Source organism: Thamnophis elegans, chromosome 1, assembly GCF_009769535.1.
Source record: "Thamnophis elegans isolate rThaEle1 chromosome 1, rThaEle1.pri, whole genome shotgun sequence".
Taxonomy (NCBI): Eukaryota; Metazoa; Chordata; class Lepidosauria; order Squamata; family Colubridae; genus Thamnophis; species Thamnophis elegans.
The window spans coordinates 25,268,222-25,280,143 of NC_045541.1; the positions used below are offsets into that span (position 1 = coordinate 25,268,222).

An 11,922-nucleotide genomic window follows, 5' to 3' on the forward strand; every position below is an offset into this window, starting at 1 on the left:
TAAAGTGATATAATCTGAGAATTACTCATCTCTTTCCCTTTCTCTTCCTTGAACGGTTCACAAAGAATATTCTATTAACAGCATTACCTACGCATCATATCTGGAATGGTATCAGGATGTAGAGTATTGCTAGTTTCCTTACATACAACTTGAAGATCTCTTGAGTCATTGGAAAAATCCAGAACTGAAATCTGGCCTGATCCTTTCTATTTAATGGTCTACCAACAATCAAAGTAGAAATCAGTAAGCCATTGTGGGCTTTGAAAAACAACCATCATATCCTTTCCTCTGAAAACACTGGAATGAAGGAAGAGACAATCCAAAAATAGTTTCTTCTGATATACAAGAAAAAATTGCTTGCTCAAAAAAGTGATGCAGTCTAATCTAAAAATATTTGTAACATTCCGTTTCCTGCATTCCTGAGAGTCAGTATGCTGGACCTTTTTTTCCACCCTGTTCTACAAGTGCATCCTGATACAAAATGATAACCCTGCCAAAAACATCAATTTTGAAAAATCATGAAATGCTTTTTGACACTGATGTAGAAAGAAACCAGACCAAACCCAAAACATTGTCCCCACTAGCTATGGTCAACTTTTACAGTTCTTTTTCCTACCATCCTCTCTAATATCTAACATGGATATTCATACTAGTATAAAGTGCTAGCATAAAATCCTTTTCCCACTACTATGGTTATGTCGTATATTATAAATTAAGCAGTTCCAGATTTCACAATTCCAGATGTGCTACATCACAATTCTGATCATTTCCATCTAGCTTTGCCAGTTGTAGCTTGTGGAAGTTGTAATCCCCTCAATATACACATATAATATACACAGTATACCCAAAACTATACTGGATCAGGGTAGAATGGGCTAAAAAAATGATTATTATTTTGGCTGAAAATGATATGATCACCTTCAAGATAATTCCCAAAGGTACTTTTTCAAAAGGCAACTGGCCTTTCTTTGTTTTTCATTTCAAGACATTTCACTTCTCATCCAAGAAGCTTCTTCAATTCGGACTGAATGGTGGAGGATGAAAAGAGGGTAGTCAGTGATTCAGTGGTGGGATTCAGCCAGTTCGCACCTATTCGGGAGAACCAGTTAGTAACTTTCTAAATAGTTCAGAGAACCGATTGTTGGAAGAAATCTCCTTTTGTTTTTTTCCACTTTACAGGGCTAATCCTATAAGGAAGGCAGGAAGGAAACATTCTAGTGTTGTTTCTAGCCTAATCTTTATTGACCTGCTTACAGAAACTGCCTCTCCAGTTAACCCTTATTATATTGTAACAGCTAAGGCGAAGCATCCATCGATCTGAGTGACCTTGAGTTGGCCACGCCCACCCAGTCACATGACCAACGAGCCCCACCTACCCAGATGGTCATTAGGGCAGAGAACCGGTTGTTAAATTATTTGAATCCCACCACTGCAGTGATTGGTGTGTATCTTCCTGATTTGAGCTCTTAGACTAGGTTTATTAGGCAGTATACCACTCATAGTGTCAGTCCTGGAAGCCATCTTTTGCATTGGGCCTTCAGGCCTGCTATATTTAATGCTGTGGGAAAAGAGGGTTAGGGTTAGGCCAGTTTTAAAAAAGAATCCATATACTGTATATTTTGTGTGCCAGAAATTAGAGAATATACTTAGCATATTTCATCTGTTTTACTAGTGACACAACACCAAACTCTAATCATTGATGATCCTATTCCAGAATACCAAGAATCTAATAACTGAAAAGAAAATTATTTCAGCCTTCCAATATACCATTGTGACTCTAATCAGCATTGAAGCAAAATCAGCGATAGCTAAACACCTCCAACCAACCTTGGCATGGAACAATATGGCTGGAATGTACCCCAATTCCATTCCCTCAGTACAGCAAAGCTTCCCCTCCCACGCATTCTGCATCTTGAGGCCATCATGTTTGTTTGTTTGTTTATTTATTTTATACTAGCTGATAAGCCGACGCTGCCAGGGTATTCATTTATCTCAACCCTCCTTCCATCAACGTCACCACAATTTCTAATGTTGGATTTTTCTCCTTACCAGAAGAGGCCCCTTATGGAGTACTGTGAAGCCATTACCATGGCAACTCCACAGCGCTGTACAGTAGAATCCATTTTAAGACAGTACGGTAGAAGTCATTTTAAGGCACAACAGGCTATTAACAGAACACATATCTCAAGGTGTTTTAGGGGTATCTTACCCCCACAGTATTTGCTCAAGGAATTCCAGAGTTATGCTGGAACATACAGACACACACAGCCATTTTCATATATATACTCATGGTATGTATATACCATTACTCAACCTCCTGCCTCCAGTGCATTCATAACTTCATCACCTTTCATCCTTTCAATAGGTCATCTTGTCTAAATTTCTTACTGCCATCATCTTATGTATGAATTTGTTTCCTATTCTACTGATTTGTTTTTTAGAATTATTCAATAATATTTCACTAACTGCCCTGTTGCTGCTAGAAAAGCATTAACTTCTTTTTATGTTGAATTCATGTAGTTCGCTGTTGTCCTTTTCTCAAAGGATGTAATAAAAATATACTTACAATGCAATTCTAAGCATGTATGCTTAGGAAAAAAGTCACAATGATTCCAGTAGAATTTATTCTGAAGTAAGTTTACTTTTGTTCCCCCCCCTCCCCCATATGCTTAGGATGCTATAAGTTTCCTAAGGAACCTCCCATCCTGGATTTAAAGAAATATTTGGGGGCGCTGATCTTTTTTCCTCTGTTATAACAATGGAAATCGCTATCAACATGTCACATGTTCATTCCACCCAAAAGTGTTTATTTTTATGCAGGATGAGAGTAAGGCGGGAAGTACATTCTAAGACAGAAGGAAAAGCAAGGAGATGCAACAATGTTAGCAAAGATATTAAAGATTTAAAAGATGTTTTAAAACTGTCAGTCTGTCTAAGGAAACAGAAGAGACAGGAAACGGTGGATTTGAATACGAAGAAAAATGTTTGTGTGTATTTATATTTACTGGAAGTTATGGTCTCTTGATTATCTTGTACCTAAACCATTCTTTCTTGAGATCTGTTAATTCTTTAATCTTAGAAAATAAAAATAGATGCACTTAAAAAAGCTGCTACAATACAGTATCTTTAGGTATAAATAAAAATGAACCCAGTTTTATTGGGCTGTTTTCTAATTTCAGTTTTAATGAGGTCATGTCATTCTATGGAAAGAAGCAGGTCTCACGATCAAGTAATATCCCAAGGGGATGAAATATTTTGGATCTTTTTTTTTTACAACTTTTGAGGAAAGGAAGGGAAGGGAAGGCTCTAAATGGATGTGTTCTGCAAGGCTTAACACATAATTTTTCACTTTTGGGGTTAAAGTAGCAAAACATTATGCTACCAAATTCATTATTTTATCATTAAATTCAGACTACCAAAAAGTAGGGCCCATGATTTTTCCACGATGATGAAGACATTTATTTATTTGTTCAACCATTTATTCAGACAGACAGACATTTTAACAGCTGTCTGGCTCTAAAAGATTCTGGGTAGCTTACATTACAATAAAAGAAGCAAAATAATTAGTGCCTCAGAGATAAATATATTAACCCCTCCCCTTCTCAAAAAAATCCATCCAGCAGAAACCCGGTGTTCATTCTAACCCAGGATCTGGAATAATAGCTAGTCTTTCATAGCATCCCGAAAACCATCCATGTGGGAGCTATCTGGATCTTTTCAACAATATTATTCTAGAGGCAGGCACTGCAACGAAAAACATCACATATAGACCTAACTCTGGCTCAACTACATATGTCTTTCAATATAAAATAGAAAGTGAAATATTATCCTCAGGATGGTTAGCATACAGATTTCTATGGCCACTGAACTTCAATGGTGGTTATTGATTAATTTAAAATCCCATGCTTTTTTTAAAAGTGAAATTACTCCAGAAATTTTTTGCAGATGTTTGGTTGTGTTTTGGGGGGTTTTCCCCCCTTTAAATCCCATTTAGATATTTTTTGGAATTGCCTGTCTCCATGATGGTGAACCTATGACATGCTTGCCACAGGTGGCATGCAGAGCCTTCTCTGCAGGCACGTGAGCTGTCGCCCCAGCTAAGTTACACTGCGCATGCGCGTGCGCCTCCCACCAGTCAGCTGGCTTTTGGGTCTCTGCCACTAATGTGCGGGGGGAAGGGGGGGTCACACAGTATGTGCAGGGATCACATGTGCATGCGCAGGGGAGCGCAGGGGTTACACATGCATGCACAGGGGTGTGTAGTGCGCTTGCCCATTGCATTATCGCTTTTAGCACACAACAACAAAAAGGGTAGCCATCACTGGCCTAGCTGTTTATTGCAATCCTTACATCAGGGTTTTTCAAATGGTGTTCAATGGAACTCTAGCATTCCTTAAGAACCTGTGAGAGAGAAAATGAGGGCTTGGGTGGAGGGAGGGGGGAAACGTTCAATTGAACAGAGCCATTTTTCTATCAGATGATCAGAATTGCCAGGATTTTTTTAAAACTAAAGTTTCCACAGTTGAAACAAGTTTCAAACTCCCAGCTCCACTCTGCTTCCACCAATACTTACAATTTCTATCCATGCAGTTGCAGTACCCAGTGTGATTACAGGTGGCATTCTGTCTGTTTGTCCATTTGATGGAGGTATAAGCTCACAAAGATTCTGAACAACATGGATATATTACCACTGGAGTGATACAGAACCAGGCTCGTTAGCTGAGTTAGATCAAATAATATAAACCGAATCTTAAAGTGCAAGTCTAATTTGAAATATTTCACTGCCTGAGCTAAAAGGCATATTGGTCTCTTCCCAATATATTCTATATCTAAAAGCCAATTGGACATCAATGGAGTTAAGAAGCACAATGGCTCGTGTGCAGTGGTGGGTTTCCGTTTTTTTTACTACCAGTTCGCTCATGCGCGCGTGATTGCGCACATGCACATCCGGGTGGGTGGGCGGAGTCTCCCGCTGCCATTAGTACCAGTTTGCCTGATCTGGGATGAACAGGGAGCAACCCATCTCTGCTCGTGTGGTTAGGATGCTGGGTAGGAGGTTAGCAAGCCCATGTTTGAAACTTGAGTGCTGCAGTGGGGCAGGGTTGAGCTCCTGTCTTTTGCTCTAGCTCCCGCCGGGGTCATGAAAGGAACCCCCAAATGGGTGTCCCCTGGGCAATGGTGATGTCACCAGCTAATCCTCTCGACTTGGTAATACCTTGTTGCTTCTGACATGAGTGCTATGCTATCAATTGAGTTTTACTTTAATACTGGTAAAAAAGAAAAGGAATCCACAACCATACTTAGCAGTAGCAATAGCAGTTAGACTTATATACCGCTTCATAGGGCTTTCAGCCCTCTCTAAGCGGTTTACAGAATCAGCATATTGACCCCAACAACAATCCGGGTCCTCATTTTACCCACCTCGGAAGGATGGAAGGCTGAGTCAATCCTGAGCCGGTGAGATTTGAACAGCCGAATTGCAGAACTGCAGTCAGCTGAAGTGGCCTGCAGTGCTGCATTTAACCACTGCGCCACCTCGGCTCTCATGCTTGAGGGAAAAGACCAGTTTAATGGAGCAGGACAATTTTCTTCCAGTATCAATTTTTTTCCTTGGCCATCAATTCTGCTGTCTGATGTGGTCATCACCTCCTCCTCTTCTTCTTTCTTCTTCTTCCTAGCATATTCCCGCAAGTACAGGGTCTGCTTTTCGGATCATTGATAGCCATTTTGCATGGTCAGCTGCGTCTCCAGGGCGCAGGCCTGAGGCTTGCATATCTTTGTTTATCGTTCCTTGCAATCTCTGTTTTGGGGTCAGAGAAGTCAGCCATTGACTTCTAATTGGTTTGCAGTCTTGGCAATGGTGGAAGGTGCTGCTCTCAGGACATGTCCATTCCAGCGAAACTGACCTTCTCTCATCTTCTCTATAATTGGTGCCACACCAAAATGTTGTTGAATAGTGTCATTTCTGATGTGGTCAAGAAGGGAGATGCCCAATATCCAACGGAGCATTTGCATTTCCACGGCATGGAAATAGCTTTTGGTCTCTGTTGTTGCTGCCCAGCATTCAGTGCCATACCGTGCAATAGGGTGGATAGTTGTCATGTGGTTATCATCTCTCTTATCCAATAATAGGGCTGGATTTCTATCTAATAATAGAGCTGGATTTCTAGATAAGTGCCCTGTTGCTATTGTTTTTATACAAGAGGGATTAGGTATTTAGACATGTTAAGCTTATCAGTTTCGGAACCTTCTGAACTAAACATGAATCAATTTATGTTTTCTATCAGCAAATATCTTATTTCCACAGAGTAAGGAAGTTGCTTATCCTGTCAAAATTAATCATCACTGGCTTGGTTGTATTTTTGCAATCAATTGTATATAAAGAGAATACTCCTGCAAGTTCAGAAATGAGTATTTTCCTCTTTGTCTATTTTTATTCTCCACATTAACCATAGTGACATTGGTATTTCCTGTGTTTTGATGTATTTATTCTGCCATGGGTGAAAATGTGTAGACCTTTTTCTTATTAAAATATACAAATCTTGACAAATATCAGTTGATGCATTTCTATGCTTTGATTAGAGGTAGTCCTCGACTTACGACCACAATTGAGCCTAAACTTTCTGTTGCTAAGTGAGACATTTGTTAAGTGAATTTTGTCCCATTTGACAACCATATTTGTTAAGTGAATCACTTCAGTTGTTAACATAGTTACACGGTTGTTAAGTGAATCTGGCTTCCCCATTGATTTGGCTTGCCAGAAGATCGCAAAACGTGATCCCATGACCCCAGGACACTGCAGTTGTCTCAACTCTGAGTCAGTTGCCAAACAGCTGAATTTTGATCATATGACCATGGGAATGCCAAATGGTCTTAAGTGTGGAAAATGGTAGTCAATCACTCTTTTCAGTGACATTGTAACTTCAAACAGTCACTAAACGTTCTGTTGTAAATTGAGGACTACCTGAATTATTTTCTCAAGAAATAAATTTAGTTAGATGCAGAGTGATGCCTAGCGTTTCTTCCCCACCCCCAACAAAATGAACAAAATTATTTACCTTATTGCTGTTCTTAGAGATTGAACAGAGGCTACTATTAGACATATTCTCCTTGTCAGGCATCCCTGTGAAAACAGGAAATATATTAAAATGTATTTCTTATGGATTAACAATTCCTACTCTGGTTGAGAGTATCTGTTCATTTATATCATGAAACTTAGTTAAGCATAACAATGTCCTTACAGCATAGATTGTTTATTGAGGCTAAAGATCAAGTCCAATTGCTCCAGCAGTTGAAATACTGCATATCCTTAAGTCTTTTACTTTTTCAAGGAAAAACCACAGGATATGTTTCAAATAAAGGTAAAGGTAAAGATTCCCCTCACACATATGTGCTAGTCATTCCCGACTCTAAGTGGCAAACCGAAGAGCCAGCGACCTTTCTGATCGACAAGCTCAGCATCTTAGCCACTGAGCCACCACGTCCCTACAAGATCATGGTAGGAGCTATATAAATAAACTTTATTAAATCATTGAAAATACCCATGACTGCTGAATAAATGGCTGAGAAATACAGTGATTAATATCTGATGTTGGCCTTAAAAAAAAGACAATGGAACCAGATTGGTAGACTTTGGAAAAAATCAAATAAATGGGAGTAGGTGGGACTAGATTAAACATTTTTAAAACATGTTTCTTGAGGCTATACAAACACCTTATTCTTGAATGATCAAAGTAAACATGAAGTCTCCTTTGAGTTAATTTTGACCCATGTTTGTGTATTTTATTGGTAAGAAGACAGGGGTAATTTGCCTCTGTCTTCCTGTGAGATGCTTTTTCAATTTCCCAATTTAGATTACAATTCTGGTATTTCCCAGAAGCCTCTCCCATTCGACAAAGTACAGGAATTCTTTTGCTAAATTAAAAACAAATGACCCTGTCTGGAAGCAGGATAATATCTCCCCAATAATATCCAGTGCTTGTAGCAATTGTGAAAAAGAACATTATAATGAGTCACAATGGGAAGTTCTATCTGATATTCCACACAAAACTGAAGAAAGTCAACTGAATCTTTCTGAGGTTGATGAGTAACAAATTATACCTTCTTTTGTGGTCATAGGCTCTTAAGAGGTGGCCACTTGCCCAAGATCATTTATTTCAATCAAGGTAAGAAAAGCGGATGTTTTAGCAATAGCAATAGCAGTTAGACTTACATACCGCTTCATAGGGCTTTCAGCCCTCTCTAAGCGGTTTACAGAGTCAGCATATCGCCCCCACAGTCTGGGTCCTCATTTCACCCACCTCGGAAGGATGGAAGGCTGAGTCAACCTTGAGCCGGTGAGATTTGAACAGCCGAACTGCAGAACTGCAGTCAGCTGAAGTAGCCTGCAGTGCTGCACTCTAACCACTGCGCCACCTCGGCTCTATTTTGCCTAACCTTTTATACCCTAGAACTGTACCCAATGCTTTTCTGAATGCTGCCTATCAGGGTACTGATTTGGCAGAAGTGATGGTAAGGCTCCTTATTCCTTTTTAACCACCCACACGTTTCTACTCTGAGAATTAGATTCTTATTTTCTCTGGGTGAGAAAAGTAAAGGAATCAGAAGGAAGAGAAAGTGTGAGGAACTTTAGTGCCTCAGAGATAAATATACTAACTCCTCCCCTTCTAAAAAAAAACCCAATCCAGCAGAAGCTCGGTATTCATTCAGTCCCCTCACGGAGTCCTCTTTACTTCTGTGTAAAGACTGTATGAGGCATTTGCAGTTCTTTCACTGCAGGTGTTTTCTGTGCTGAATATACTGTATATGTTGCAAAGTAAGATATACTCCCAATTTAAGACACATATGCAAGTAACTTTTCACCATGATGTTTTGGGATGGGGGATTAAACCAGAGGTGGGATTCACTTACCTTCCCTATCAATTCATAAATGTGAGCGCACTCACTCACGTGCTTGCTTCGCTTGCATGGGCCTCATCTGTGCATTGCCTTCCACGCATGAGCAGTGCTTGCGCATTACGGCGGGGAGGGGGGGCAGAGCCTCCTGCAGCTGCCACAACCGGTTCACCCAAACTGGAGAGAACCAGCTGAATACCACCTCTGGAGTAAACCCTGAAGAATTTCCTTCTTCCCATTCATCAACTTTTGAATCCTTGAAAAGGGATGATTTTGCTTAAGCACCAGTGGAGAAACACAAAATATAAGTTGACTGACCATGGATGTATGTTCAGGTTTGAAACTAAACTAGGAGGATAATGGAAGGAAAGTATCATTACTTCTCTTTTTTAAATATAGCCATCACTGCCCTGGATGAACCTGCTCATGGTTCCCCAATTTTGTGAGATAAAGAGATAGAGGGTCATAAAGGTACATTTTCTATGGGTATATTCATGCCTTGGAACAATCTCTCACGGATATTAGGTTTGCTCCTATTCTATTGGCTTTCAAGGTATCAGGTTTCAGTTTTAAGGTAGAAGAAACTGAGTTATTTGGACAGTCCTAGGGGCGATAACTAACCAGATCGGATTGAATTATTGTGACATTATGTAGTCAATATAATGGATGGTAGGGCTAACATCAAGCTTGCAAGTCTGAATGTGCTTCTCTGCCTCTCTCTTTTTTTCCTTCATGTTAATTAGAAGGCAGGAAGAAAGAGCTAAGATGTTTTTGTGAATCACTTTTCTGATCCAGGCTCAAGCCTTATTTATCTGATCGTTGCCTTGGCAACAGATCTTCCGTCTGTCCTTCAAGGCCATTCTCTAGACTCACTATAGATTGTTGTAAATTATTTTTATATTCTTTTACCATGAATGTTTTATTATATTATTGATGTATATGAACCATTGAGAGTAATTTTGATGGCAGTGGAGTACAAATAAAATCAATAAATAAACACAGAAAATATCAAGGCTTTGTATGGCTGAAGCAGTAAACAGTGTTTACTCCTAATTGGTATCCAAGATATATTCAATATCTACAGCTAGTCAACTTATTTCTACATGATACACAAAAACCACAAACACTCTTGCCCCTCCATGGCAAGAACAATTATTATTAATTTTAATTGTTTAATACAATTATTAAGTAATTAATTTGTGGCCTTTTCATGACACCTCAGAGGAGCTGCCTGAAAGAACCACTTCAATCTGCATAATGGTAGGGATTGCCCTGATCAATGATCCTCTTCTTAAAAATGAATAACATGGGTTTCACGGATTTCTAAAGGTTTTAGCATGAATGATAATCACTCATCATGAATTAAACTGATAATTCATCTATCTATCTATCTATCTATCTATCTATCTATCTATCTATCTATCTATCTATCTAATAGGTGGTATTCTGCTGGTTTGCACCGGTTCAGGTGAACCGGTAGTGGTGGTGGTGTGAGGCTCCGCCCACCCACTCAGATGTCATCATGGACCTTCTGCACATGGACAGAAGGTTCTGTGCATGCCCACAGTCTGCGCGCTCCCGCTACCGAACCAGTAGTGAAGAGAATACCATTACTGATCGATCTATCTATCTATCTATCTATCTATCTATCTATCTATCTATCTATCTATCTATCTATCTATCCATCCATCCATCCATCCATCCATCCATCCATCCATCCATCCATCCATCCATATATCATCTACCCAGTTTCACTATAATTAACAGAGATTATATATACGATTAGCCAAGTAAAATCTGCAGGGTGTTATTTTCCTTTATTGTCAAATATAGTCACTGGAATGAATGACACAAATAGATTTTTATGTTTGCATTTCTTGTAGCTTTTGTGTACTTACTATCATTGTTGGAGCCAGTTTCCATAGCACCATATGGAGGAGCCAGAAGTCCAGACATATACTGTCGATATTTCTGGGGGAGAAAATACATGATAACATTAGTTTAATTGAAATATTTATAACCACATGTTAATTTTTTAAAAAAAACCTAATTTCTGGAGTTACACAATATGTTCATGTGCTCTTTCTTTTTTTCACACTAAGTTCACTGAAAAAAACAGAGATATTAAACCCCCAGATAAAATGACACTGTACATAAAGACTTATATTTGCGAAGAGGTCACTTAGAATTAATCATAATTTTATTGATAACCAGATTATTAAGATTTCATGAAGTTATTCTAGAACATGCAGCTTTCTCATCTATTAGATGTTGGTTTTTATGTTGGTCCAGTTAGATGACCTGCCATTTACAGTATTCTGCAAAGGGTTTAAAGCGCTCTATCTATCTATCTATCTATCTATCTATCTATCTATCTATCTATCTATCTATCTATCTATCATCTATCCATCCATCCATCCATCCATCCATCCATCACAAATGCTTTTTTTCTCCTGCCACACAAACTTAGATGTATCCTTTTGCCCTGTTTAAAACATTATTTTAGGCAAGATATCGTATTATGAAAATCCTCCCTACCATATCAGTTTAAATCATTGCTTTATTAAGCTTTATACTATGGCTTTTGAAAATTCTGATGTTATGATTTCATGCCTACAAGCCATGATGAATTAATGGTATAAAAATGAAATAAATAATAATGCTTCATCAATTAATAGAATCAGGGCCAGACATTGTTCATTTTGCGTCTTTGTACCCCTCCAAAGCTACCACCACCATTTTAAATCACTGAAAATAATGTTGATTTCATTCATTTATTTTAAATGCAAATAAAATGTAATTAAATTAAATTATTCTCCTGGCTCCACCTATCTGTTGGAGTGCAGTCCCCAAGAGGTCTTTCTGAGACTAAATCTAGACTTCTTTTTTTAAAAAAAATTCAAACATTTAAATGAACCAGAAGATAGATGTTGCAACCATTTTCTTCCAAAGTTATGCCAATCTTTGTTCCCCTTTGATATAGTGCTAGAAGAGTAGAAGTAGTGGGAAAAGACCAAGAATGTGAGA

General features: G+C 38.7%; 1 protein-coding gene across 2 annotated transcripts in view; it reads right to left on the reverse strand.

The window, feature by feature from the left end:
* LOC116503317 (rap guanine nucleotide exchange factor 4-like) overlaps positions 1–10,833 on the reverse strand; it is a 97,201-nt gene extending 86,368 nt beyond the window's left edge. The window contains exons 1-3 of one of the 2 annotated variants that reach the window (XM_032209777.1): positions 10,794–10,833; positions 7,104–7,123; positions 4,252–4,259 (exon numbers count right to left, since the gene is read on the reverse strand). In XM_032209777.1, coding sequence (XP_032065668.1) covers positions 4,252–4,259; positions 7,104–7,123; positions 10,794–10,818 — 53 coding nt within the window. In that variant the 5' untranslated portion in view covers positions 10,819–10,833. Of the gene's footprint in view, positions 1–3,771; positions 3,787–4,251; positions 4,260–7,093; positions 7,124–10,793 lie in introns of both variants that reach the window. The other variant, XM_032209694.1, reaches the window with a different exon arrangement.
* Between the last annotated feature and the right edge of the window lie 1,089 nt (positions 10,834–11,922).